Source organism: Loxodonta africana, chromosome 13 (genome assembly GCF_030014295.1).
Source record: "Loxodonta africana isolate mLoxAfr1 chromosome 13, mLoxAfr1.hap2, whole genome shotgun sequence".
NCBI classification, from domain to species: Eukaryota; Metazoa; Chordata; class Mammalia; order Proboscidea; family Elephantidae; genus Loxodonta; species Loxodonta africana.
In genome coordinates this window covers 57,748,232-57,774,703 of record NC_087354.1, presented here as the reverse complement: position 1 = coordinate 57,774,703, position 26,472 = coordinate 57,748,232, and the positions used below count along the sequence as shown (strand labels likewise).

The window sequence follows — 26,472 nt, the reverse complement described above, 5'->3', positions numbered from 1 at the left end:
TCTGAGTTCTTAAGTTTTAGATGTATCTCTTATAAACAATTTACAGTTGATTTTTAAAATCCATTCTTTGTGTTAAATGATGGCCTTAATTCGTTTATATCTGTTGTGGTTACAAATAACTGGATTTATTCTAACATCTTATTTTATATCTTGTATTTACCACACTTTGTCTTTATTATTTTTTTCTCTTTTCCTAACTTCTATTGAGTCATCAGCTTTTCCTTAATTGCTTTTCTTTTTCTCTTCTCGTGTCATTTATTCCTTTTCTCTCTTTAATTCATGAAAACCTGATATATTTATAGTGTTTTTTAGAATTGTTTTACTATCTCAAGTTTTAGGGGAGTGAATCATCCTGCTTGCTGTATCTACTGACCCTCACTCCTAAGTGGTCATTTTCTTATGTATTTTGTCAATTTGTATTGTAAACCCTTCAGGGAGGATTATTTTTCCCTGTGTGAATCCTGTGTGACCTGAGCGGTAAGAATTATTCTTCTAGAACAGGTTTGTATTTGCTTCTGCTGAGTTCCCCAGGTTTACCGCCAACCAAAAGTGATTATTATAAAGAAGTTTGAGGAAAAAAAGAAGTTTGATGAAAGCAAGCACCTACCAAAGTGAGATATATGCCTTTCTCCAAAAGTGGGATGTGTCACTCTGAAAGACTAAGAGTTTCCATACTTCCTCCATATGAGGCTAGTGCTATTTGAGTTCTTAAACACTTAAGTATCCGCTAAAGTAGTATTTTCCTAAAACTTCCTTTTGTTGAAAGTGGATGTGAAAGGCCGGACTAGTCTAAGAAATTTCACAGTTCCAAAGGACCTTGGAGAAAAGTTTGTTCTGCGTCACTTAGCTAAGGGCTGGAGATTCCTGGAGGAAAACTTGATTCAGCAAATGAGAACCCAGGTTTTGATCTCTGAGTTTTAATTTTGAGCCCCCATCCAAAAAAAAAAAAAAAATTGCTGTGTTCATTGACTTTCAAAGGGGGAAGTATTCTTGTTTTCTGCTTTCCAGAAGTGGGTTTGGTTAGTTTTTCTTCAGAGTGATAAAGTCCATTGCGACATGTTCTTGTTACTTGACAAGAGAGGAAGGAGAGCATGTGAATGAGACAGAAGCTGACTCCTCTTGCTCATCAGCCCTGTGATCCAGATAAGCGCAGAGTGAAGGGCTGGGAGGGTAAGACGCCTCTAAAACCTAAATAACAACCAAGAGAAAAACCTCATTGCTGAAACACCCCAGCAGTGAAGTCTACTCCACACATCTAGGAGGTACCTAATTTCAGGTCTGGGGTGGGATTGTTAAATTCATTGAACCTGAAAAAGCAAAGCAAATGCTTTAAGGGAAAATGTGCGAGCAAATTGTGCCCCCACACCTTCATACTGTAAAATAAAACTACAAGTTTTACTTTATGAAAATGGAAAGATTTCTTTTACCCATGGCACTATCTTGTTAAACGTAAGAAATGTATGTATGTACTATATAATCATAAAAAAAAAAAACCTTTAATGTCTATTGCTATGCTTTGAAATATAATCTAACCTTTAAAAGAAGCTTGTTTGTTTTCTATGTAATTGTATCTAGGTGATCAGGCTTAGTAAAACCAAAGAGGGCTTGGCTCCACTATTCATAAACTTCCACTTAAAACCTACTCTTTCAAAAAATAATAGAAGATTAATAAACATATCCTATTTCCAAAACTCTCGAGGCCTTATAACCATGGCTCACAGATCTTGTGATGTCTTGTAATTGGTTGAGCAAGGTTTCTATTTAAACTTTGATATTGTTGAATACATAGCGCTGTCTTATAAGATTCATGTATTCTAACATAATTGTCAACCAATTAAAAACTTTGTCCAAATATCCTGATAAAACTGTGTATACAAAAACCAAACAAAACTCGTTGCCGTCGAGCTGATTTGGACTCATGGTGACCTTGTAGGACAGAGTGGAACTGCCTCATGGGTTTCCAAAGAATGGTGTGGATTTGCATTGCTGATCTTTTGGTTAGCAGTCAAGCTCTTAACCACTGCACCATGAAGGCCCCCTGAAAACCCTAACTGATCGGAGCACTGATCCACTCGGTGGTAAAGCACCACCCCATTTGTAAATCATCTAGTAAACCTGTATAGCAATTTGTCAATGGGATTCTGAGTTGTTTATTTTTAACAACCGTCTTAATAGGTGGGTTGGTCATGCTAAGACACAGGCCTGGGATGGCTAATCAAGACCACAAATGACCTGAGGCGTTAGTACCTGTCAGTCTGCAATCAACCCACATACCTTAGGCTCTGGAAGTTCACGCTCTCCTACCAGGAAACCTCAGAAAACCTAGGCGTCTCTTAACAGGTGATCGGTTAAAGAAATGCAGGTGTATTCATGCAAGGGACTCCTATGTAACTATTAAAGACAGTAAAGCCAATCTTAACATACTAATGGAATGGAAAAACTCTCTAAGCTAACAAAATGAAAAAGCAGGCATAAAAAACCTCAATTTGTATAAACACACATGTGTATTCTTAAAGAACATGCCAGAAAGTGTTGATATTAGTTACCTGTAGAAAACAGAATTTGAGGTGGGAAGAAGACGAATTTCTGATACTTTATTGTATACCCTTCCGTAATATTTAAAATTGTACTTGTTCCTGTGTATTTTCTTCACCCCCTGGCTTCCCACAAAAGAACACACCCAGGGAAATATGGCCACTCCAAGTGTTTTCGGGGGTTGCTCAAAATGTGTTCTGAAGGACACTAGTTCCATGGTGCTAAAGACAATTAAGTGAAAGAAAACATGCTGTCCTTCCCAAATATGCTTGAGAAACACTGGGAACCACGTTAAATAGTCTTCTTGGCTGCAGGAATTATCAGAGCCTATAATATTCACTAAATCTCTAAGAAAGAATAGAATATACAGCTGTCCCCACACTTACTTGGCCACAAAACCCCTTTTTTAGGAGGATCTCATGGGACCAATAATCTCTGGAACATACTTTGGGAATTGCAGGCCTGGAATGAACCTAAGAAACAAATCAATCTCCAGGACTTCTCCATCTTCAGAGATCTACAGATGTACGTGACGTTGCCGGGCTGCTCGGAATAGAGGAAAAATTGCCTTCAGCAGTCCCCTGATCGATACACAATACACGCATACCCACAGTAAGAATGAGCCAAAAAACAAAAACAAAAAACCTGTTGCTGTCCAGTCAATTCCAACATGTAGCGACCCTATAGGACAGAGTAGAACTGCCCCAGAGGGTTTCCAAGGAACAGCTGGGGGATTCAAACTGCTGACCTTTTGGTTAGTAGCTGAACTCTTAATCACTGAGCTGCCAGGGCTCCAACTGAAAGAGCACGACTCAGTAAATGAATGCTTAATGAATTTTGATTCTGGCCCTTGGTATTATGATCAAGTTTTGTCCTGGTCAGCATGATTTGAGATGAGTTGAAGGAGAGCATTGTATTTTCAGTGGAATAGGAGTAACAGAGCTCAATTACATTTTGTTCATGAGGTCTGAGTTGGTTCCTAGTACCCTCTTTAACTTGGAGAGCACTAAGGTTGGCCACTTGCCCATTCACCTGGTTCACAAATTTCAGATTCCTTGCTTTTTATGAGCCTGCCCTAGTATCATCTTTTTTCAAGTACGGCCGGTTCTTCAGGAGTGATTGATCTCATCCTGATTTTCTCTCAGGCTCCGTGCCACCAAATACCTTATTTTTAACCAGAATGTCTATGTTTCAGTCTTGGCTCTCTGTGACAATTTTTGTTATAATTGAGAAAATGTTATTTTCCAGTTGGAAAACTAACTGCTGGAAAGTTATGCATAAATATGCATTCTGTCCAATAATGAGAACAAGTAGGCCCCTGGGAGACAGGTAGAGTTGTCACAAGAGGAGCACAGGGCCAGGAATCTGAGAGCGGTCTCCAGATCGAATCCTGCCACTTAGTAGCTATATGATTTTTTTCAGGTCACCTAGTCTTTCTGAGCATCCTCTTTAAAATGGGATTTAAGTGCTGGGAGGAATAATTAAGGTAATGTATGTGAAGATACCTAGCCCACAGTGATTACACATGTTTGCTCATTTACCTGTTCAGGGGTCAAAATTATGTGAGGTCAAACCTTGGCTCCATCACTTACTAGCTGTGCGAATGTAGGAATTTTCTTACCCTCTCCGTCTTAGGCTGGATTCTCTAGAGAAGCAAAACCAAAGATATATATATATATATATGTAAACCCTGGTGGTATGGTGGTTAAGAGCTACGGCTGCAGCTTGAATTCATCAGGTGTTCCTTGGAAACCCTATGGGGCAGTTCTACTCTGTTCCATAGGGTCACTATGAGTTGGAATCAACTTGATGGCAACGGGTTTGGTTTCTTGATTACATGTATAAATATATATAGAGAGATGTATATCAAGAAACTGGCTCACACAGTTTTCAGGTGTCAGGCTGGAGGCTTCTCCTGATTCATATAGCTGCAGAGGGCTGATGAACCCAAGACTGGCAGGTCAGATGGCAGGCTGCTGGCTCAAGCCCCAAGAACTGGAGGTCAGATGATGATAAGCCAAATGGAGGATCCAGAGCAGAAAAGCCAATAAGCTTTGCCAGAAAGTCCACATATATTGGATGCAGACCATACCCCCAAGGAAACTCCCTTTCAACTGATAGACCACTCATAGCAGATCTCATCATGGAGGTGATTACATCATGACATAACGGCCAAACTATATCATAACTGCCAAACCACTGAGAATCACGACCCAGTCAAGTTGACACACAACTTTAATTATCACCCTCTTTCGGCTTTGGTTTCCTTATTTGTAATATGAAGAGAGTAAAAGGACCTGAATTATGGGCTGTTGTAGGGGCATAGGGGCTGATGGATAGAAAGTTCTTAGCTCATAGAAAGCACAGCACAGAAAGCATTTGATGCATATCAGTTGTTGTTGCTGTGGTTGTTACTATTATTATTATATGATCAGACAGGTATAGTCACATAAACTTAATAGGTATATATAGCCAGGTGGAGTTGTATGCGAGACTTCAGATAACACACAGGAACAGCACAGGCTGGAGGGCCAACGTTTGCTGACATAATGGTGTTTGTTCCGCCTCTCCAGTTACAAGAAGCAAATACTTATAGGAAGACAGGCCCCTCCACAGTGACTCACTTCTGAAGAATGGGGACTGTATTTTTTTTTATCTCTGTACTGCCACTGAAAAAAACCCAAATCCAACTCATAATGACCCCGTGGGACAGAGTAGAACTGCCTCATAGGGTTTCAAGGCTGTAACCTTTACGGTAGCAGACTGCCACATCTTTCTCCCAAGGAGTGGCTGGTGAATTTGAACCACTGACCTTTTGTTAGCAGCTGAGCAATTAACCACTGTGCCACCAGGGCTCCTTCTCTACTGCCACTACCTTAGTCAAAGTTTTGCATGTAATTGGCCCTTCATCTGAGGGAAGCCACAGATCCTTCCTCTGGGAACTGGGAGGCTATGCTGCATCTCAGCCCAGCTGTGTTACCACCATGGTATCTGCGGGGCCAGGAAATCTTTGGCACCCAAAGCTGAAAGGGTTTCTGTGCTCAGAACTTAATGCAGAAGACAAAAGCCTCAAGGTTTATTCATACGAGGCAGACAACATAAGTGAGTGAAGTGGGCAAGGTCAGGCCAGGGTGGAAGTGGACAGCATATGCCCTGTCTAGGGGGCATCTACTACTCAGAACCTCCCCTCTGTGGTTGAGCAGGAATGGATAAAGCTTTTCAGATTTTACAGTTTTTTTTTTAAGAGTAAGCAGAAATCCAGAGATTTATGTGCAGCCTTTCTTTGTGGGCGGCAGTCAGTAATGGCTGCCAATTCGTGACTGCTCTGAGGGTGTCCCTTAACCACTTTCTGCAAAGACTAGGGATCCTCGCTTGTTACTCTGTGCTGTCAAGTGGATTCCAATTCATAGTGACCCTGTAGGACAGAGTAGAACTGCCCCATAGGGTTTCTTAGGCTGTAATCTCTACGGGAGCTGATTACCAGTTTTTTTCTCTGGAAGAGTAGCTGGTGGGTTTGAGCCACTGACCTTTTGGTTTGCAGCTGAGCACTTTAACCCTTGTGCCAGTAGGGCTCCTTAGCATTCTTGCTAGGAAAGGGCAAATGGAAAGGTCCTGAGGTTCTAATCCTTTGGCTTGGTATCATCAAATTACATGAGGCCTGGCTATTGGAAATCTAATTCTTGCCTGTGCAAGATTGGGGTCCTTTTGTTTTCTATCCTACCGTCTGACAAAGCTGGTGGAGGTAATAACATGGAAGCCATTTTTATCTCAGGCAATACCAGAAGAGAAATCTTGGTGGCTTATCATCTTAACTTCCTCACTCGGCCGATTTGTTATACCTTCATGTACCTTCATCAATGTATCTCAGATTTAGTAGTATCATGTCAGGTGATGCCATGACTTGGGGAGACTTGAATGTCAAAATTGCCACCACCTGGTTAGTACGGCCAGATAACAAAACTGCCATCATCTAGTTATTAAGGCTGGATAAGAAACCATCTAGTTAGTGAGGCTGGATAACAAATCTGTATCTCCATGTGCACTTTCTCTGGGCATCAATGATAACAAGCTTGTATCACTAATGACAGACAGCACCACATTTCATCCGTATTACCTTGTGACTCTTACCACTTCAAGCATGGATTACAGTCGTGTGTCTTTCCTCTCCCACTGCTCTTCAAGCTTCCAAAGGGCCTGTGTCTGATTCACATCCCTCCTACCACCAGGCTCCATGCCTGGGACTAAGAATTGTTGAACATGTGGATGAATGATGAATGTTTGAGTGAATGCCCAATGCCAATTAGAGGTGCTTGTAGACTTAGGGGTCTTAGTTTCCCGTGTCTTGATTTTATGAAAGACAGACTTCGAAACAGAAATCTGGACAAAATATGTGTTTGGCTCAGGGAGAGCCAAGGGCACTTTAATGCAAGGAAAAGAACATGAACTTTGGACTCAAACGTTAGTTTTGACTAAAAAAAAAAAAAAAAACTTTTCACTAGACAAACTTAATTTCTTTCCCCAAACAAGTGAGTTTCCCTCCCACTCAGGTTATTATGGGTACTAACTGAGAACATATACACGTATATACCGTGCTAGGAACATCTTGGTCGATACTTTAAAGGAGGCAATAGATGCACAACAGATGTGAGAAGGGTCAGATGCTACACAGTCTGTGGGCTTACTAACCCCTCACAGCAGTGCTTCAGTTCGTGATAAGGACTCCATGTTGTCTCCAGTCAACGACATGTCATAGGGGTCGTGGCACAATTGTCCAGTAATCCTAACTGATACTTCTTAGAAATTATACCTTCTACTTTTCACGTCTTGCCCCAAAATCTACCCTTTCTCTTGAAAAGACATTTACATAAAGTTTTTTTTTTTTCTTTGTTTTGTTTTTTCTTTCCTGCTTATGTTAAGGGCTTGGCTGCTAATCAAAAGGTTGGCAGTTCGAATCCACCAGCTGTTCTTCGGAAACCCTATGGGACAGTTCTACTCTGTCCTATAGGGTCGCTATGAGTTGGAATCAGCTCTATGGTGGTGGTGGGTATACTAAAATATATTAATCTCACCAAATCTTGTTTGAGCAGGGAATACAAAGAAATATGAGCTGCTGCCCTGGAGGGCATTGTAGTCTTGATGGGAGGTGGCAGGACAAGGGGTATATAACGAAATGGCAAGTTATGGTAGAAGAAGATATTGTGGGTTTCACTTGTCAGAGAAGACCCTACTGAAAAGGTAGCATTTTAGCTCAGCATTAAGGATAGATTGGGTGGCATCTGAGCTCAGCTTTAAGGGTAGATTGGGTGGCATCTGAGCTCAGCTTTAAGGGTAGATTGTGTGGCATCTGAGCTCAGCTTTAAGGGTAGATTGGGTGGCATCTGAGCTCAGCTTTAAGGGTAGATTGGGTGGCATCTGAGCTCAGCTTTAAGGGTAGTTTCGGTGGCATCTGAGCTCATCTTTAACGTAGATTATGTTTGGTTGGCGAAGATGCAAAGGAAGATACATTCCACGAGAAAGCAGAGCTGGGCGGATGTGCAGAGGTGGGAATGACAGGACACCAGCCTGGCCATGCAGAGGGTTTATGTTGAAGAATACTGGGCAGAGAGGTGGCTGGGGATCCTGAGGCCAGTTGATGGTGAGCCCTGAGTACCAGGCTGGGGAGTTTGTGCCAGCCCTTCTTGAGCAGTAGAGAGGCATCAGGGAGGTGGTGTTTTATCTGGAGTGGTCCCTGGGTGAGGAGAGACTGGAGGTGGGAAAGTTTGTCGGAGGCTGTAGAAGAAGGCTCAGGAAGGTTTGGGTAGTTATGCAGCACTAGGTAACTGGAACCCAGTAGTCATGTAATATTCTGAATTGTCATTGATCTTCAAGGCCATTAATAGATAGATGTAAGTCAAGTAGAAGGCAGAGTTATTTTTTGTAGAAAGGGGTTTGGGTGATTTGGGGTGATGAAGGGAGAGAAAGCTTGGTGAAGCTATTGGGAGAATATTGAGAGAAGAATGAAGAGCTTTGGGGGCCAGGAAGGACACAGTGAACGTGGCTTTTTAATTGTTCTCCATATCCTCTGTGTGGTTTCCGTGATTTTTCTCACTGTTCTGGAGAAGGCAACTAGACTGAGCAGGTGCTGGATCCTGGCAAGAAGGTGGAAGGGATCTTGAGAGTCTGGAAATTACCTGCAGAGGAGGAGTGAGTGACAGACTCAGAAAACAAAACACTCAAGGGAACAGAATAAAACAGAACAGACTAGCATATTATTGGCTATTAGTTTGGAAAGGAACCTTAGAGATAGTTTTCTAGATAAGGAAATCAAGGTTCCACCCTAGGGAAACAACTAAGTACTAATAATATAGAACAGACAGTAGATGGAATTCCTGAGAAGAGGTCAAGTTCAGGAATGAGATTTGGAAAGTAGACTATGAATGGCTGATGGGCCTAGAGAAACTTTCCAGATAGAGGGGGGAGAAATGCTGACAAGCTCTTTTCTGGGCCTAAGAAGGGGAAAGGTGTAGCAGTTCTTAAAACTTAGCACAGGGACCCATGTTGGAAGCTTTGTCTGTAAAACCATCAGGGACAGTTCAATCGATTTGAAAACACAGGGTGTGCCAAAGAAGGAAACTAGAGGGGGTGACCAACTCCCCAACAACCAGACCATAATAATCAGAATATCCAAGATCTGCTTCCCTGGTGCTGTGAATCCAGGTGGGAAGAGGCAGACAAGGGAAGACCCTAGCAAGCAGTTACCTTTCTTCCTCCTTGTTTTTTCAGGCTGTAATAAATATATTTAAAAATTAAGAAGAAATGCTGTAAGTCTGGGCTGAAATCTTCTGAGTGGCAGTTTCTGATGAAGATAACGGAAGTCCCCTGCACTGTTTCTTCCTCCTATTTCTTCCCTGCAGCCTTAGTTTGATTATCTTCCTTAGAAAAGGACAAAAGGCAACTTCAGGAAGCAGGGTGGAAGAGAACAGTGTTGATCACAGTGAAATTGGACAGGGCAGAGGCTTCCCTCATCTGCTAGAGCCACTTACAGCATGTACATCTCCTCTAGACCAGATCGAGAGCGTAAGCATCTGAACCATAAAACAGGGAAGACACGAATTTGGAAAGCAGTAATAGCTCAAGACCGGCCTCTGTCTGAATATGTCTCTTCTCATCCCTGGTTGTCTAAATCAGCTCATCTCAGCTGTCAGAAATGTTTTTTCCTCCTTTCAGGAAATGCTACCAAAATACCAAAAAAAAAAAAAAAAAATCCATTGCTGTCAAGTCAATTCCAACTCATAGTGACGCTATAGGACAGGGTAGAACTGCCCCATAGAGCTTCCAAGGAGTCCCTGGTGGATTCGAACTGCCGACCTTTTGCTTAGCAGCTATAGCACTTAACCACTACAGCACCAGGGTTTCCACCAAAATACCAGTTAGCTTGAAATTTCTGTCCAGAGCATTTAATTGGCTTTCAATTTAAAAGAACAACATCAATGTGATTTTAATACTGACAGTTATTATAATAGACAGGAGCCCTGGTGGCACAGTGATTAACATGCTTGGCTGCTAACCAGAAGGTAACTGGTTCGAACGCACCAGCCAATCCATGGGAGAAAGATGTGGCAGTCTACTCCTGTAAAGATTACAGGGTTGGAAGTGCTACGGGACAGTTCTACTGTGTCGTGTGAGGTCGCTGTGAGTCAGAATCAAATCCACGGCAGTGGGTTCAGCTTTTGCATTGTAATAGATAAGGATTCTGGAAAGAATAATGTCAAAATTGGTAGACTATGAAATCGTCCCAGAGGATTTCTTGAAAAGGGGAAAGGGAACATGTTTCCGCTGCAACCTTATTCAAAATTTAGAGTAAGGCATGGGGCCAAGTTCATGATTACATTCAAAGCCGCCATGTGCATGTGATGTGTGGACCAAGTGCCTCCCTCTAGAGGTGAAACACTCATATTTCTCCCTACTGTGAGCAGCTAGAACTAAGACACATCACTGTGTCTTAGAATGGGGAACTAGACCGGACATTAGAAGGTCATCTAGGTAATTTCTCTGACTTCAGAGAGGAGAAAATCGAAATCATTCTATATGTACTAAATCTCCCTTGTTTGTAAATTATATTTCTCTGAAGAACTTCACAAATGTGTCCTGGAAAGCTATTTAGAATTCATCACTATCAGGAAGTTGTTCGTGTGCGATCTCTCATGTTTCAGTTTAAGCCTCTTTCCTGTAGTTCATCCCATTGAGAAGAGATGTAAGAGCTGGTTATTCAGAGACTCCATCAGCCTGAGACCAGAAGAACTAGATGGTGCTTGGCTACCACCAATGACCACCCTGACAGGGAACACAACAGAGAGTTCCTGACGGAGGAGAAAAGTGGGGTGCAGGGCTCCAATACTAGTAAAAAGACCAGACTTAATGGTCTGAGACTGGAGGAACCCCACAAGACATGGCCCCTGGACTCTCTGTTAACCCAGATCTAAAACCATTCCTGAAGCCAACTCTTCAGACAAAAAATAGACTGGACTATAAAACATAAAATGATACCCTTGAGGTGTGCCTCTTAGTTCAAGTAGATACATGAGACTAAATGGGCAGCTCCTGTCTGGAGGCGAGATGAGAAGGCAGAAAGGGACACGAGTTGGTTGGATGGGCATGGGAAATCCGGGGTGGAAAGGAGGAATATGCGGTCACATTATAGGGATTGCAACTAGGATCACATAATAATGTGTGTATAAATTTTTGTATGAGAAGCTAACTTGAGATGTAAACTTTCACCTAAAGCACAATTAAAAAAAAAAAAAGAGCTGGTTATTGTCTTCCTAATAAGAAGCTCTCACGTTCTTTTTCTTTTTTTCCCCTTAGGTATTCTCATTTCTGAAACCTTTCCTTATATGCTCTATTTTCCTCTCTTTAAGTATTTATTACTTGATCTCCTCCCCTCAAGTTAGTTGCTCTTCTTTTTTTATTTTTTGTTGAACTTTAGGTGAAGGTTTACTGAACAAAATAGTTTCTCATTAAATAGTACATATATCATTTTATGACATTGGTTAACAACCCCACAACATGTCAACATTCTCCCTTCTCAACCTTGGGTTCCCTATTACCAGCTTTCCTGTCCCCTACTGTCTTCTAGTCCTTGCCCCTAGGCTGGTGTGGCCCTTTAGTCTCATTTTGTTTTAGGGGCCTGTCCAATCTTTGGCTGAAGGGTGTCTGGGGATCATACTCTCAGGGTTTCTCCAGTCTCTCTCAGGCCAGCAAGCCTGGTCTTTCTTTTGAGTTAGAATTTTGTTCTACATTTTTCTCTAGCTCTGTCCACGACCCTCTATTGTGATCCCTGTCAGAGCAGTCAGGGGTGGTAGCAGGCACCATCTAGTTGTACTGGGCTCAGTCTGGTGGAGACCGTGGTAGATGTGGTTCATCAGTCCTTTGGACTAGTATTTCCTTTGTGTCTTTAGCTTCTTCATTCTTCCTTGCTCCCGAAGGGGTGAGACCAGTGGAGTATCCTAGATGGCCATTCACAGGCTTTAAGACCCCAGATGCTACTCCCCACAGTAGAATGTGGAACATTTTCTTTATAAACTCTGTTATGCCAATTGAAGTTGCTCTTCTTTAGTTATGAAACCCAAAGGGGACTTTGTACTTAGGAAAAGTTTGGCCACCTCTTAGGATTTACACGGCACAAATGGCTGCTGGTCATTTGTTATCTTGTTTTCATACGCAACTGCTCTGTCTTTGATCTAAACTTTTTTTTTTTACTTCCCAGTAACTCTTCTTCACCAAATATTTATTTAATGGACCATGATGAAATTGTTTTAAGTGGGTGCTCAGAGAATACATAGGACCCATTTTCTTAAAATTAAGAAATACACGGGGGGAAAAGGGTGTATAATGGAAAGCTTTTCTCCAACACCTAACTTGACCATCCAGTTCCCCTCCATGGGACCCATCTGCATTTCCTGCTGTTTGTGTATTCATGGAGCATGCCTATGCATGTAAAAGGAAATAACAGAATGCATTTTTAACATAATCGGCAGTATACTTTGTACACTGTCTTAGTTACCTAGTGCTGCCATAACAAAACGGCACTGGGTGTTTTGGCCATAACAAAACATACAATAAGTGAGGAGCTTTTTAAAGAATAGAAATTCATTGTCTCATAGTTTTGGAGCCTAGAAGTCCAAACTGGGCATCAACTTCAAGGGAGGGTTTGTCTTTGTCAGGGATCCCTGGTGGTGCAGTGGCTAAGAGCTTGGCTGCTAACCAAAAAAAAAACCCAAGAGGTTGGCAATTCAACTCCACCAACCGCTCCTTGGAAACCCTATGGGGCAGTTTTACTCCATCCTATAGGGTCGCTATGAGTTGGAATTGACTTGATTGCAATGGATTTTTTTGTTTGTTTATTTTTTGTTTTTGTCCTTCTTGGTAGCCCCAGGAGTTTCTTGGAGTTCCCTAGCTTTCCTTGGTGTCTGCCCCCCTGCACCCCCCTGTGTGTCTCTGTGTCTATTCTGCTCTTTTTATAGATCAGAAGTGATTAGGTTTAGGATCCACCCTGCTCTGATATGGTTGTTAACATAACAAAAAAAAACTCCTATTTCCAAACAGGCTCATATTTACAAGTACAAGCTTTAGGATTTCAACCCCTATTTTTAGGGGGCATGATTCAATCCATACCATTGTTCTACATCCTCTTTTTTCTCTTTTCTAACTTAACAATACACCTTGGGAATCATTCCATTTTGGTGCACACAGATCTTCCTCATCTTGTTTTCTGGCTGCTTCATAGTCCACTGAATCATAAAGCATAGTACATTGATTCCAAACCTTTCTAAAACATCCTCTACCAGCTGAAGATCATCAAAGACTCACTATCCCACATCACCTTCGTTGCACAGCTGTCTATGGAGTGCGTGCTGTGAGCAGAGCTCTGCTTCTGGTGCCATGGGGAATGCTAGAAGCAGCAAGTGTGGTAGCCTCTGCTGTCCAGGGAGCTACAGCCTCAGCAGGGAGAAGAGGCATATGGAAAAGGGGACCTGGTTTCCCATTCTGTCCCCCCACGATCTTCCTTCGTTTCTTGTATATCAGGCACTCTTTCTAATACATGGTACAAATGACCTTTCCACTTGTTGGGTGTGCGTACAATATGTGTGCCAATTTTGGCTTATACTAGGAGCCTCTAGAGCAGGGATCTCAAACCCAAATGCCTACAGGGGCCAGGAAAGTGACTTAATGTGTAAAGTGAAGCCACCTGGGAGAGGATGAGCTCGAAACAAAGGGGGCAGCCACCTGCTACTCTGCTCCAGGTGGTTATTTCTGGAGTTTCCAGAGCTTTTGATGCTTAAAAAAAACTGATGGATTGAAGTATATGGAATGTCTCTGTAATATTTCTACAATGGCATGTGAATCTATAATTATCTTAAAAAAAAAAAAAGCTTAATTAAAAAAAAAATCCAGAAGCCTAGATCTTTGTCTGAAATGGCCTGATTAATAAATGTAGACAAATTTTCAATATCGTGCAGGCCCAACAAACGTAGGTGTAAGCCAGACTCAACCTCAGGGCCGACCACCCTTTTCTGTGTGCATAGCTGGATCATTATTATTTGACGTGTATCAAGCCCAAGGCAGCCCATATCTGCAAGTTCACTTAAATTATCTTCTTGCTGCTGCAACTTTCAGTCACCTTTGACTCTGACCATCCCACTTACTTGTTGAGGTTTCTGTCACTCCAGGTCCTTGGATGTGGCTGTATCGCCCAAGCGATCCTCAGTCGAGGACATTTTGGAGGGATTGTCACTATCAATGTGGGATTTCCGATGGCTGTCGCCATGGCCATTTACGTGTCTGGAGGTGTCTCCGGTAAGTCATAGAAATAATGACTGCTACAGCTAATACAACCATCCCAACACACTAGCTTTACATTCAAAATGTGCATTAGTGGAGCCCTGGTGGCATAGTGGTTAAGAGATCAGCTGCTAATCAAAAGGTCGGCAGTTCGAATCCACCAGCTGCTCCTTGGAAACCCCTATGGGGCAGTTCTATTCTGTTCTATGGGGTCACTATGAGTCCGAATAGACTCAGCCTCAAAGGGTTTAGCACATTGACAAAGTGTTAAGTGCTTTACATCCCTTAATTTACTTAGATCTCAACAATCCTACAAGAATACGTATTTGATCCCTTTTTAAAGATGATAAAATTAAAGTGGCCAACAAATAGTGAGTTGTCCAACATTTAGCAAGAAGCAGAGTTGGGGATGAGCATTTAGAACTGACTGATTCCTAAGTTGGTTCACTGCATCACATTCTTTATCACTCCATGGGATCTTTTGCTTGTTCTACCCCATGTTTGGAAGCCGTTTCTCAAATATTTCATGAATAGCTCAGTGAAGATCATTCCACAGAATCAAGTCCCTGGACCTTTATCCACAGCAATCAAAGGCAACTCTTGCAAAGTGGCTGGACTTTTCATGGAAGTACAGGTCTCATCCAGAATGTCTCGGTCCAATTCTGTCCTGAGAGATGGACTGATTCGAAGCTGTTCTCTAAGTTCTGAGAAATCAAATGGAATGACAATATTTAATGAAGTCGGGGAACTTAGGGAGTGTAGAAATGATTCAATTACCAAAGAGTGAGGCCTCGAACCAGACTTCTTGGCTTAAAGCAGCCACACAGGACCCTTGCTTGCTGTCCGCAACAGGCTCCCACCACATTCACTCCAGTGTGACCTCCACAAATGTGTGTTTTCAGCTGCATTTTTAGGTGGGGATGTGGTCTGGGAGCGTTTCTCCTGCATAACACCCTGACTGAAATATTGCCAAATATTTGTTTAGGATAAACGAGTCCTGGTCCATACAAATGTAGCTCACCCCCTTCACCACCATCGCTCTCCATCCGTTTGTATCCGTCGATGTACTTGGGGATTTCTGTAATCACTGTAGGATGAAACAGGGCAGGGAGCAGCAGAAGGAGAATAGGGTATGAGAGGAAGGCATGGAGTCTCCCCCTCCGGCCCTGTACCGGGTTTCAGCCCCTATGGTTAGAGGTGCCAGGGCGAGGGCCAGAAGCTGGCTAAATTGATTATAAGTGACAGTAGGACCCCAATGGGTGGTTAAACGTGGCGTGGGTTGGAAAGGAAGCCCTTCTCTCCATCTCTGCTTGAAACACAGCACCATTCAGGTTCTCTGAGGACTACAGTCTTTGGGAACATGCAGGGACAGGGTCACTGGCCCAGCGGTGACATCCACACAAGTGACACCATCAGTATTGGCCTCAGCAGCCGCAGCAAAGCAAAGGAAGATTTGAGTGTGGGAGGGGTCTATCTCATGGTAGCTGGAGCTATCACACAGGTTCATGGACACATGTGAGGCCCTCTTTAAGGATTCCAAAAACAGCTGCTGTGTATTGCGCATAGATAGAAATGTGATCCTGTTTTGTGGTCACAGACTGGTGAGGTAAGCTGGCATTTGGTTTTTAAATATAATGCATTACCTTACTGCAAGGACATTATCATACCCTGTTCTTTGTGAGTGTGCCAATAGCCTGATCATCAAACCCGGTCATTCAGAACTCAGAACGCCTTAATTTTGCAGTGACCCACATCAAGTGTTAACAATGCCTACTTGTACCTAGACTGTGGTAGTTGTTGATGTAGCATTATATAAGTAAAATTAATTTACTGAAAAGGCAAAAAACTCTTCTTGCTTAATGATAAATAAGGTATTAAGGTTGTCTCTATCACTAACTTGTCTGTGAGTGTGGGCTGGAGAATGGACTTTTCCAGAATAAAGTCTTGAAAAAGTCTATCCTGCTCACATAAGACTTTCACCCAAGATCTCATGAGCTCCTGCTGCACCCCCAGGCTCCTCACATGGATGAAGTCCCATCATCACACCTGCCTCGGCGCAGCCGAGATTGGGGTGCAGAGCTCTAAGATGCTCACGTTTCTCCTCTGCTTGACTCTGTGCTTGCAATAAGCCAGGGGTAACGGCTCCCCTCTGCAGGGAACACTTTCTAGCAGCCACTTGGCCCCCAGTCAAAGTAAGTAGTCAGAGTGCCACTGCACTGCCTCTTTTCTGAGCCCTTCAGCCACCCCTCAGCCCCTATTTCTCATTGCTTTGCAAAGCACCTTTCCTGACACATGCTTCCTGATCCCCAAACAACCTTCTCCCTCTGTAGATCTCTGTAGTCTGGGCAATCTGAATAAAGGTCTTTGATCACTCATTTCTTCAACATTCCTATCTCAAACACCAACGTACTTGGCATCGTGTAAGGGCCGAGGTTAATAATAGTTCCTGCCTCAGGGTGCTCACTGTCATGAGGGGCAAAAAAGCTTAAGCCTAGGGTTATAGATTGAATTGTGTCCCCCCAAAATATGTGTTGGGTTCCTGGACCTTGTACCTGTGGGTGTGATCCTGTTAGGAAACAGAGTTTTCTTTTGTTATGTTAATAAGACCATACCAGTATAGTGTGGGTCCTAAACCTAATCACTTTTGAGCTATAAAAAGACCAGAATAGACACAGAGACACACACACAGGGGAAGACAGTTGCCACGGGAGGATTGTTTTCAAGCCAAGGAATGAAGGAATGCCTGGGGCTACCAATAAGGAAGTAGTTAACAAGGCCAAGACCCTGATTTGGACTTTCAACCTCCAGAACTGTGAGAAAATAAATTTCTGTTCTTTAAAGCCACCCGTTTGTGGTATTTGTATTTCAGTAGCACTGGGTAGCTAAGACACCTAAAAAAAAAAAAAAAGACACCTAGGTACAGAAAATTTTTTTGGAAGAAGTGCTTGTTAAACAAATAAATCTCCCATTGGTGGAATCATCTGAGAGGAGGTATTTTTGATCACAGGTGTCTTCTTATGCTCCTCCCACAATGGTTGCCTCTGGGCGAGAATCTACCCGTGGACCACTTGGGCATAGCAAGTTTCTTTCTGTCCCTGACTCTTGTCAGAAAACCATACTTCCCACAGTCTCTAATGATGCCATGGGGGTAGTTAGCTCTCTCTCCCTCACACCTACAAACACAAGCCTCTTTCTCCTCATATGCCCTCTCTCCCTAGAAGCTTGAGTTCTTCCTGATACCTCTAGATAAGGTTTTCTTCACAATTCTTTCACTTCCTGGGCTGCCTTCTAAAATCCCCAATCGTGCTATCTTCCTTGCAGGCGGCCACGTTAACCCAGCCGTGTCTTTTGCAATGTGTCTCTTTGGACGGATGAAATGGTTCAAATTGCCTTTTTATGTGGCAGCCCAGTTCTTGGGAGCCTTCCTGGGGGCTGCAACCCTCTTTGGCATTTACTACGGTGAGTAGGGCCCCTGAAGCTGAAGGATAGGGAGAGCTGGGCATAAACTGACAGTCAGCATTTCTTGGCAGAAAAAGGCAGATAAGGCAGGAACAGGAAGCTTTCTACAACTGACAGGACGTTCTAAGAATTCTAAGGTAATGGAGACAACATTATCATTAGGGTAAATTCATGAAGCCTTTCCATGAAAATGGCCACATCTCAAATGTGGGGTTGAACTTAAGGAAAGACTGTTGTTAGGCCCAACCGGAATGAAAATGTGAACGTGCACAAAATAAGCCATAGGTCAGTGTCCTTTCCATGGTTTTCTCTGATTTGACTGGAAGAGGCAAAGGGGATGCTGAGTACATATTTAGGGAAGGCCTCTGAGACCAAGTCTCTGAAGCAAGGGGCACAGCATAGAAATGGGTGGGGACCCTCATCCCTTTCCTTCGAGCTGCCCGGGTTCCAGCTCTGCAGCAGTCCTGAGGGAAAAGCAGCCTTCAGCCCTAGCTGTGTCAGCAATCGCTGCATGACTTAAATAAGCCATCTTGCCCATTTGCATCCGTTTTCCTCTCTGGAAAATGAAGGAACTGAATTAGATGACTTTAAGTCCTTTCACACTAAAAAACCTGGGGTTCCATGAAATCAACTGCTAAAGCAGTTCCCTCCATTTGACCCCAGCTAAGTCTCAATCCCTTTTGACCCTCAAACTGAAGCCCTCAGGAACTAGAATTTATGAACCAAGCCTTAGAGAACTGGGTTGTGGGAAGGAGCCTCCCCCCGCAGACCATCTGTCTGAGAATTAAAGTCTACGAGGGCTGAAGAGAAACCTGAGACCAAGCCAGAAATTCTAAGAGCCAGCAGCTGTGACAAGAGAGGACTGGGTGAGTGCCAGCTGTGCCGGTGATGGCCTCTCCCTTGCTCAGAGGGCATCTCCACTAGGCCATGGCACCTTCAAATTCTGGAGTGATGTTAGAGGTTGATGAGAACCCTCTGGGGATTGTGAATTCTGCCTAGAGCAGGTCTAAGCCCCACTTTGGCTTTCAGTCAATCTCAAAAATTCCAAGTATTGCCCAAAAAGATGATTGGTTCCCAGGACCCACTGGCTCTGAATTTGGTTGAAGTTTGGAGTGGTGGATCAAGAGCAGCCAGGCTGTCTACCTCTGACCTACCATCCTCGCTCCCAGGCCTGGCTCTCCTGGGCAGGTCTAAAACTCTCCTACTGAAGTGGAGAGACGCAAACAATACCCATGTACCAAGCTGCCCCCGAGAGGCCTCCCTCACCCACTAATGCAGACAGCTCTGTCTTCCACAGATGGACTTATGTCCTTTGCTGGCGGACAACTGCTCGTAGAGGGAGAAAACGCAACAGCACACATTTTTGCGACATACCCAGCTCCGTACCTGTCTCTGACGAATGCATTTGCAGACCAAGTAAGTGTACGTTTAACACAGACCTGACTTTGGTGAAAAGACACGATCTGACAATGGGATATATAGGAGAATTATAGGTCTATCAGAGAGCAAGACATGGTTTCCAAAGCCAGGAGTTGCTGGGCATAATCCACGCTCTCCTGACCAATTTTTACCTTTGCAGGAGTTGACACTGCCGAGTTTTCTGCTTCCTCGTCAGTATGTACACTGTTTTCACATCAATTAAGGTCCAGAATGAGCTGGACACTTTGCCTCTGCAGAGGCAAAAAGGGTTCACTTCACTATTAACATGCAGTCTCTTTTGTGTACCTAGTCTAAATGTGGAGGCCTCAAGAGAAGGAATTTCCATTTCAACTTAAGAACCGTGATGTGTGTAGTTGAGCCTGGGGTATCGTGCATCTCTGTCTCCCCTTGTGCAAGGGTTTATCCAAACTCTACGGTAGCTGGAAATGCCTCCACCTTATTCGACATTTAAACAATACTGGCATTCAAGTATCCGTGGTGTGGCCCTTTGACAACAGTTCTGGTCAGTTTATGGCAGGATCAGCAAGCTCATCGAGGGTTACCCATTTCTTGGCTGATATTTATCTCCACAACAGCTCCTACTTCACTGTGCTCTTATTTCAAAGTGGTTTACCAGTTTCTCTAGACCCATGCTTTTTAACCCAGTTATTATATATAGCTAAAGTCGAGAAAACAAATATTAGAAAACCTTGGTGCTGGCTCTCAGGGCTCTTTGCATTCCTTGAGCTTTGGGGGAGAGCATATAGATGCCAATTCTCAGCTAGTTGACACCTAACGGAACTCCTGGCCACCATGGCCATATTTCTCAGTCACTTCACCTTAAGATTACTAAACTGTTTACATATTGTTCAGGCGTTTTTAATCATTTCATTAATAAACATTCATTCAGCCAATAAATACTGTTTGAGCACCCATCAGGCCAAGTACAGCTCCGTGGTGTTCCTTCTTCAGGGCACAGAGGGTCTGGTGCTCCATCTGACAAGTTCAATAGACCATTCTCTCACAGGACCGTAGGGCAGTGATGGAAGAGGGTCGGAATGCAACCAAGGCGTGAAGGCGGAGATCCTGCTGTGCCTGGGAGCATAGGAAAGGCTTTCTAAGAAGAGTGTTCTTGGGAGAGAGCGTGTCTCTTTGAATACAAATTATTTTAATATTATTATTTGGGGAAGCAGGTGAAATGGTAAAGAGGTCAAGGCAAAATCAGTTGCCTGGCTTGCATCCAGATTCTTCTGTTTCCAAGCTGTGTGCCTCTGGGCACGTTTCTTACGCCTCCTACTCAAGTTTCCTCATCTGTAAACTGGGAATAATAATAGGATTTACCTCATGGGGAGTCCTGGTGGTGCAACGATTAAGTGCTCTGCAGCTAACCGAAAGGTTGGCAGTTTGAACCCACCCAGCAGCTCCCCTGGAGAAAGACCTGGCAAACTGCTCCTATAAAGATTACAGCCTAGAAAACCCTATGGGCAGTTCTACTCTGTCGAATGGGGTCACTAACAGCAATGACAACCTCACAGGGTTATTAGGAAATTATAATGAGCTAAGGCATATGAAGTACTTGGCACATAATGAGTGTTTAGTTACATAGCTATTAAGGTAAAATAATAGTTTAGAAAGTTTAGAAAATAGAGATGAGAATACCTGTTATAGTTTTTTATATATTGTCTTATGGTTCTTCTTTTATGCCTTTTTTACATATAAAACACAACACACATATAATTTTATATATTTTCCCACTTAATATCAAAGCATTTTAATGTTACAATATAGCTTTTATATTTATAGTCTATAATAGACAATAAATGGACATTCCATGATACAGTTAGCCCTCCCCCTATTGAAGAACGTTTAATGGCTTCCAGTTTTTCAGGACTATAGATAAATGCTTAAGTGAACATATTTGTTTTGTGATTTCTCCATTCGTAGATTATTTCCATGAGATAGTTCTTAAGTATACAACCTGGTCCAAGTGTTGAATACTTTCATTATGTTTTTTTCTTTTAAAATGCATATTGCTCATTTCCTTTCAAAAGTATTGTGTCTGTTTAATTCCACCAGAAAGGCCTGAGAAAACTGGTATCATTTCTTAACATTTGCTATTGTTCGCATTTCTTTCATCACTAGTGAGTTTTCCCCGCTTACTTGTTTCCTAATTCTATTTTTCTTTTATGAGACTTTCTATTCGTTTCATTTTCCTATTTATCGATGGATGCCTTACATTGTTTTCCTTGCCAATTTGAAGGAGTCCTTCCTTCATTTTTCCAGCCTGCAGCTTGCCTTTCTGTTTAGCTGGGTAGTACCTTAGCAGCATGGCGTGGCAGTCAAGATCACAATGTTTGGGGCCAAATTCTCTTGGTCCAAGCCTGACTGCCACTTTCTAAGTGTGTGGCTGGAGAGGTGACTTACCTGTAGATGGAAAGGCCGTCAGCACTATTCCCGACTGCCATGGTGAGGCCAGGTGGCTTACCTGTAGATGGGAAGGTTGTCAGCACTATTCCTCGACTGCCATGATGATGCCAGGTGACTTATCTGTAGACGGGAAGGTTGTCAGGACTATTCCCTAACTGCTGTGGTGAGGCTAGGTGACTTACCTGTAGACGGGAAGGTAGGTTGTCAGCACTATTCCCCAACTGCCATGGTGAGGCCAGTGTCTGCACGGCATTCTCCTCAGCTGTCGGCCAATTATTGCTAGGTTTGTTTTTCACATGAGGAGGTGCTTTCTGAGGTGGCCAGCTGGGCAGAGCACAAGCTAAACCCCTGGCACATTTTCTTCCTTTCCAGGTGGTGGCTACCACATTCCTCCTCGTGGTTGTCTTTGCCATTTTTGACTCCAGAAACATGGCGGTCCCCAGAGGCCTAGTGCCTCTTGTCATCGGCCTCCTGATTGTTGTCATTGCTTCCTCTTTGGGACTGAACAGTGGCTGTGCCATGAACCCGGCTCGAGACCTGAGTCCCAGACTGTTCACAGCTTTGGCTGGATGGGGGACTGACGTCTTCACGTAAGTAACAAAGCGGGGAGGATGCCTACTGTGCCTTACTGAGGATACTTTTGGATGCCAAAACTGGGAGTCGCTACTGAAATCTAGTGGGTAGAGGCCAGGGATGATGCTAAACACCCTACAATGCACAGGATAGACCTTCACAACAAAAAATTATCCAGCCCAAAGCGCCAATAGTGCCAAGACTGAGAAATTCCAGACTGGCACGATCACCACTACAACATGGAGAGGCGGAACAAAATGTCCCCGATCTGGGAGGATCTCTAGTCCTCTTCCGGTGGAGTGTCAAAATGTCTGCCCCAAAGATCTCCTTATTTCTAGAACCCAGAACTAGCCCAGGGTGTCCTTTAATCCCGCCTGCCAGAGTCTTGCCTTAGGGGGCCACTTCCCCAATCACCTTCATACAGAGCCCAGACCAGGATGTCCCGGATGTCCTGGTCTCCCTCTGAGCCCACCTTGGTGTCTCATCCAGAGCCCTAAGAGTGATGATGGCTCCAGAACAGGTAGAGGTGCTGCTTGTTCTTTCTTTGCTTTCTTAAGGTATGTGGTGGAAGACCCTGTCTGTGGGAGAAGAGTGGGGGTCACCTAATGCCAAACCCTGGCCCCATGTCCCTCGTTATCATCAGGGTCTTTTCCCTTCATGCATTCACTTATTCATTCATGCAGCTACCTTATCTTTTGTTCAAGTCCCCCTGCTAAAGGTGATAAAGACCCAGTTGCTGCCCCTCACTGGTTTATTCACGTTCTACTGAAGAGGAAATAACAGGCTCTTACTCGAGGTTAAAAAAAAAAAAAATTATTTTATACTCAAGGTTGAAACTATCAAGTGCTATTTAACTCCAGGAGTCAAGAGAAGGTAGAACCAGCTCCACTCTAGAAATTACGGAGGCAGCACTTGGATATGCTTAACTGTGGAACCGAGGACGTATCTCAGGCAGAGAGGTACAAAGACAGAATTTTAAAAGAACAAGTAATCTAGTCACGTGAAGAAGTTTGGAAAGGACAGTTGTTACAAATCATAGAGGAGCTGGACTCCCAGGATGAAAAGTTTGGATTTGCTGCTCCCTCTTCTGTAGGTTGTTGGCAGAAGCAAAGGATTCGGGGCAGAAGTTACATGCTAAACACACTTCACTTCAGCAAAAATAACCCAGCATCACTCTATGAGATGGATGGAGGCAAGAGAGGAGCAGAAAGCAGTTAGAGAAGAGCTCGGCTCCCTCGTAAGCCTTAGTCAAAACATTCCCTAAAAACCTTCGAGGCACCCAAAGTGCGCCTAGAATGCCCCATGTTTTCGGGGCTTTTCATCAAGCACCTCCGCAGATATCCTAGCTTGGATCCACACCTGAGGTCTCAGATAAAGCCAAGACTGCCTTATTCTCAGGTTCTCAGTGTCCCTGTGCAGCAAGCAGTAAAGGGTTACCGGGGGAGGGGATTCTAAGGGGTCTGACAGGGATTCAACAGAGCCTGGCTAACTCTTTCTTTTCTCTTAAATATTAAGATGTTTCCCATTAAAGTTCTTTCCACTAATTCACACTAAAGTGTCAATGGCTTTGTGGGTGAAGGATCTCAGGGGTATTATTAACTTTTAAAAACTCTTTTCCCAAGGCATTATGCTGAGTGAAATTAGTCAGCTGCAAAAGGACAAATATTGTACAAGACCACTATTATAAGAACTGAAGAAATAGTTTAAACAGAGAAGAGAATATTCTTTGGTGGTTAAGAGAAGCGGGGAGGGAGGGAGGAAGGAGGGAGAGGGGTTTTCACTAATCAGATAGTAGATAAGAACTATTTTAGGTGAAGGGAAAGACAATACATGATACATGGGAGGTCACCACAACTGGACTAAACCAAAAGCAAAGAAGTTTCCTGAATAAACTGAATGCTTCGAAGGCTAGCATAGCAGGGGTGGGGGTTTGGGGACCATGGTTTCAGGGGACATCTAAGTCAACTGGCATAATAAAATCTATTAAGAAAACATTCTGCATCCCACTTTGGAGAGTGGCGTCTGGGGTCTTAAACGCTAGCAAGTGGCCGTCTAATATGCATCAATTCATCTCAACCGACCTGGAGCTAAAGAGAATGAAGAACATCAAAGACATAAGGCAATTATGAGTCCAAGAGGCAGAAAGGGCCACATAAAGCAGAGACTACATTAGCCTGAGACCAGAAGAACTAGGTGGTGCCCAGCTACAACTGATGACCGTCCTGACAGGGAACACAACAGGGAACCCTTGATGCAGCAGGAGAGCAGTGGGATGCAGACCCCAAATTCTCATAAAAGACCAGACTTAATGGTCTGACTGAGACTAGTAGCCCTGGAGGTCATGGTCCCCAGGCCTTCTGTTAGCCCAAGACGGGAACCATTCCCAAAGCCAACTCTCCAGACCAGGATTAGACTGGACAACGGGATAGAAGATGATACTGGTGAGGAGTGAGCTTCTTGGATCAAGTAGACACATGAGACTATGTGGGCAGCTCCTGTCTGAAGGGGAGATGAGAGGGTAGAGTGGGTCAGAAGCTGGCCGAATGGACACCAAAAGAGAGAGTGGAGGGAAGGAGTGTGCTGTCTCATTGAGGGGAGAGTAATTAGGAGTACATAGCAAGGTGTTTATAAATTTTTGTATGAGAGTTCGACTTGATTTGTAAACTTTCACTTAAAGCACAATAAAAATTAAAAAAAAAAAAAAAAGCTTTCCCCGGAGGAATGAATCTCTAATGACAGAAACTTCAGACATTCACACAGATTTTCCTGGCATCCCCCAATCATGGCATGCAAATGACTGCTCACCTGTGTGCCTGTAAGACTGGCCCCAGGCAAGTAACAACACCTGAGCTCCTCCTTTTATGACTTGTGGCCCTGGCACAAAGCGTTCAGCCCTGTAAAAGGAAGTGGGTTCAGCCAGTGAAAGGAGGACAAGAGTCCTGGCAAGTACTTGGGTCTTAATCTGTTAAATGACAGTGAGAGGTTCTCATAACATAGTGATGGAAGAAAGAAAATGGTGGACCAAACAAGGTAGATTATACTCACTTGGAGTGATTGTCTCCAGACAAAGCTCTTAGCTCTAGTTCTCTTAAGGCCAGATGAAGTGCCAGCCACTCCCATGGAAAAGTCCGTCTAGATTTGGGGGCTTGGGGAAGGGGACTGCGAGCAGCAAGCTGCAACTTCCCCTCTACCATGTAGTAAGAGTGACATCTGGTGGCTGCTCTGCACAATTGCAATGCTATTCCATCCGAAATTTATGAGAGGACTAAGGTTATCTCGACCGCACTGGGATTTAGGGTTATCTTTTAAAGTGGTGCGAACTGTTAATGCGTTCAGCTGATACATGAAAGGCTAGAGGTTCCAGGCCATCCAGAGGCACCTCGGAAGAAAGCCCTGGCTAGCTACTTCCAAGGAATCAGCCACTGAAAACCCTATGGAGCACAATTCTACTCTAACACACATGGGGTCAGGGGCAGCTGGTTGGGATCATCCAGGTGGGAGGGACCCTGCAGATGGAGGAGTTGAAGCTCAGAGAGGGCGGTCACTTGCCCAAAGCCCTTCTAGGCAGTCCTGCAATTAGAATTAGGTCTCAGAAATTCTAGGACAGGGCTCTTGTTTTTTTTTTTTATTTTTATTATCCTTTCTAATCAAAATTTCATTTAATAAAAAGGCAACATGGAGCACATATGTAATTATAAAGCATAATGATAAAAAGAACAGCCAGAGGTCCTTCCCCGATCTGGAAGGCTATCAGTTCCTCACATCTATCTGTGTGCTTCTCCAATCCCCTGCTCCCCACATTAACCTGATATTTGAGTGTGTTTCCCTGCTTTTTAAAAATAGTTTTATCGCAACTGTATATATCCTGAAACAATATACCACCTAGTTCTGCTTGACTCTGAGCATCCAGGGTCCTTTATGCTGAATTATTTAGATGTATTTCCTGTCTCCAAAAAAAAAAAAAAAAAAAAACCATGGTGACAATTCACTAAGACTTAATGTTTACCCTGGAACCACACTTTAATTTCTGGAGGAGAGAGAACCAGGGCATAAAAGCCTCAGCAGAGAATAACTCTGAGCTGTGACCTCAAAATGTATGCACAGTTTTAAACTGCTTTTTAGGTAATTCATACATTCACTTTTAACTTTTTTTTAATTCCTTCATTCTTTCCACAAACATTCACAAACATTTCCTTTTTCTTTATTTTGTGATTTTTCTCATAAACCAACAATGCCCAG

At 43.4% G+C, this 26,472-nt stretch overlaps 1 protein-coding gene across 4 annotated transcripts in view; it reads left to right on the top strand.

The window, feature by feature from the left end:
* The window catches only part of AQP9 (aquaporin 9), a 56,689-nt gene that overhangs the window by 11,267 nt on the left and 18,950 nt on the right, over nucleotides 1-26,472 (top strand). Inside the window, exons 1-5 of one of the 4 annotated variants that reach the window (XM_023558284.2) lie at nucleotides 127-1,170; nucleotides 14,244-14,370; nucleotides 17,677-17,814; nucleotides 19,112-19,230; nucleotides 22,033-22,250. In XM_023558284.2, the coding sequence (XP_023414052.1) occupies nucleotides 14,328-14,370; nucleotides 17,677-17,814; nucleotides 19,112-19,230; nucleotides 22,033-22,250 (518 nt within the window). In that variant the 5' untranslated portion in view covers nucleotides 127-1,170; nucleotides 14,244-14,327. Of the gene's footprint in view, nucleotides 1-126; nucleotides 1,171-1,244; nucleotides 1,263-14,243; nucleotides 14,371-17,676; nucleotides 17,815-19,111; nucleotides 19,231-22,032; nucleotides 22,251-26,472 lie in introns of those variants that run through there. The other 3 variants (XM_023558285.2, XM_003418393.3, XM_023558282.2) reach the window with 3 other exon arrangements.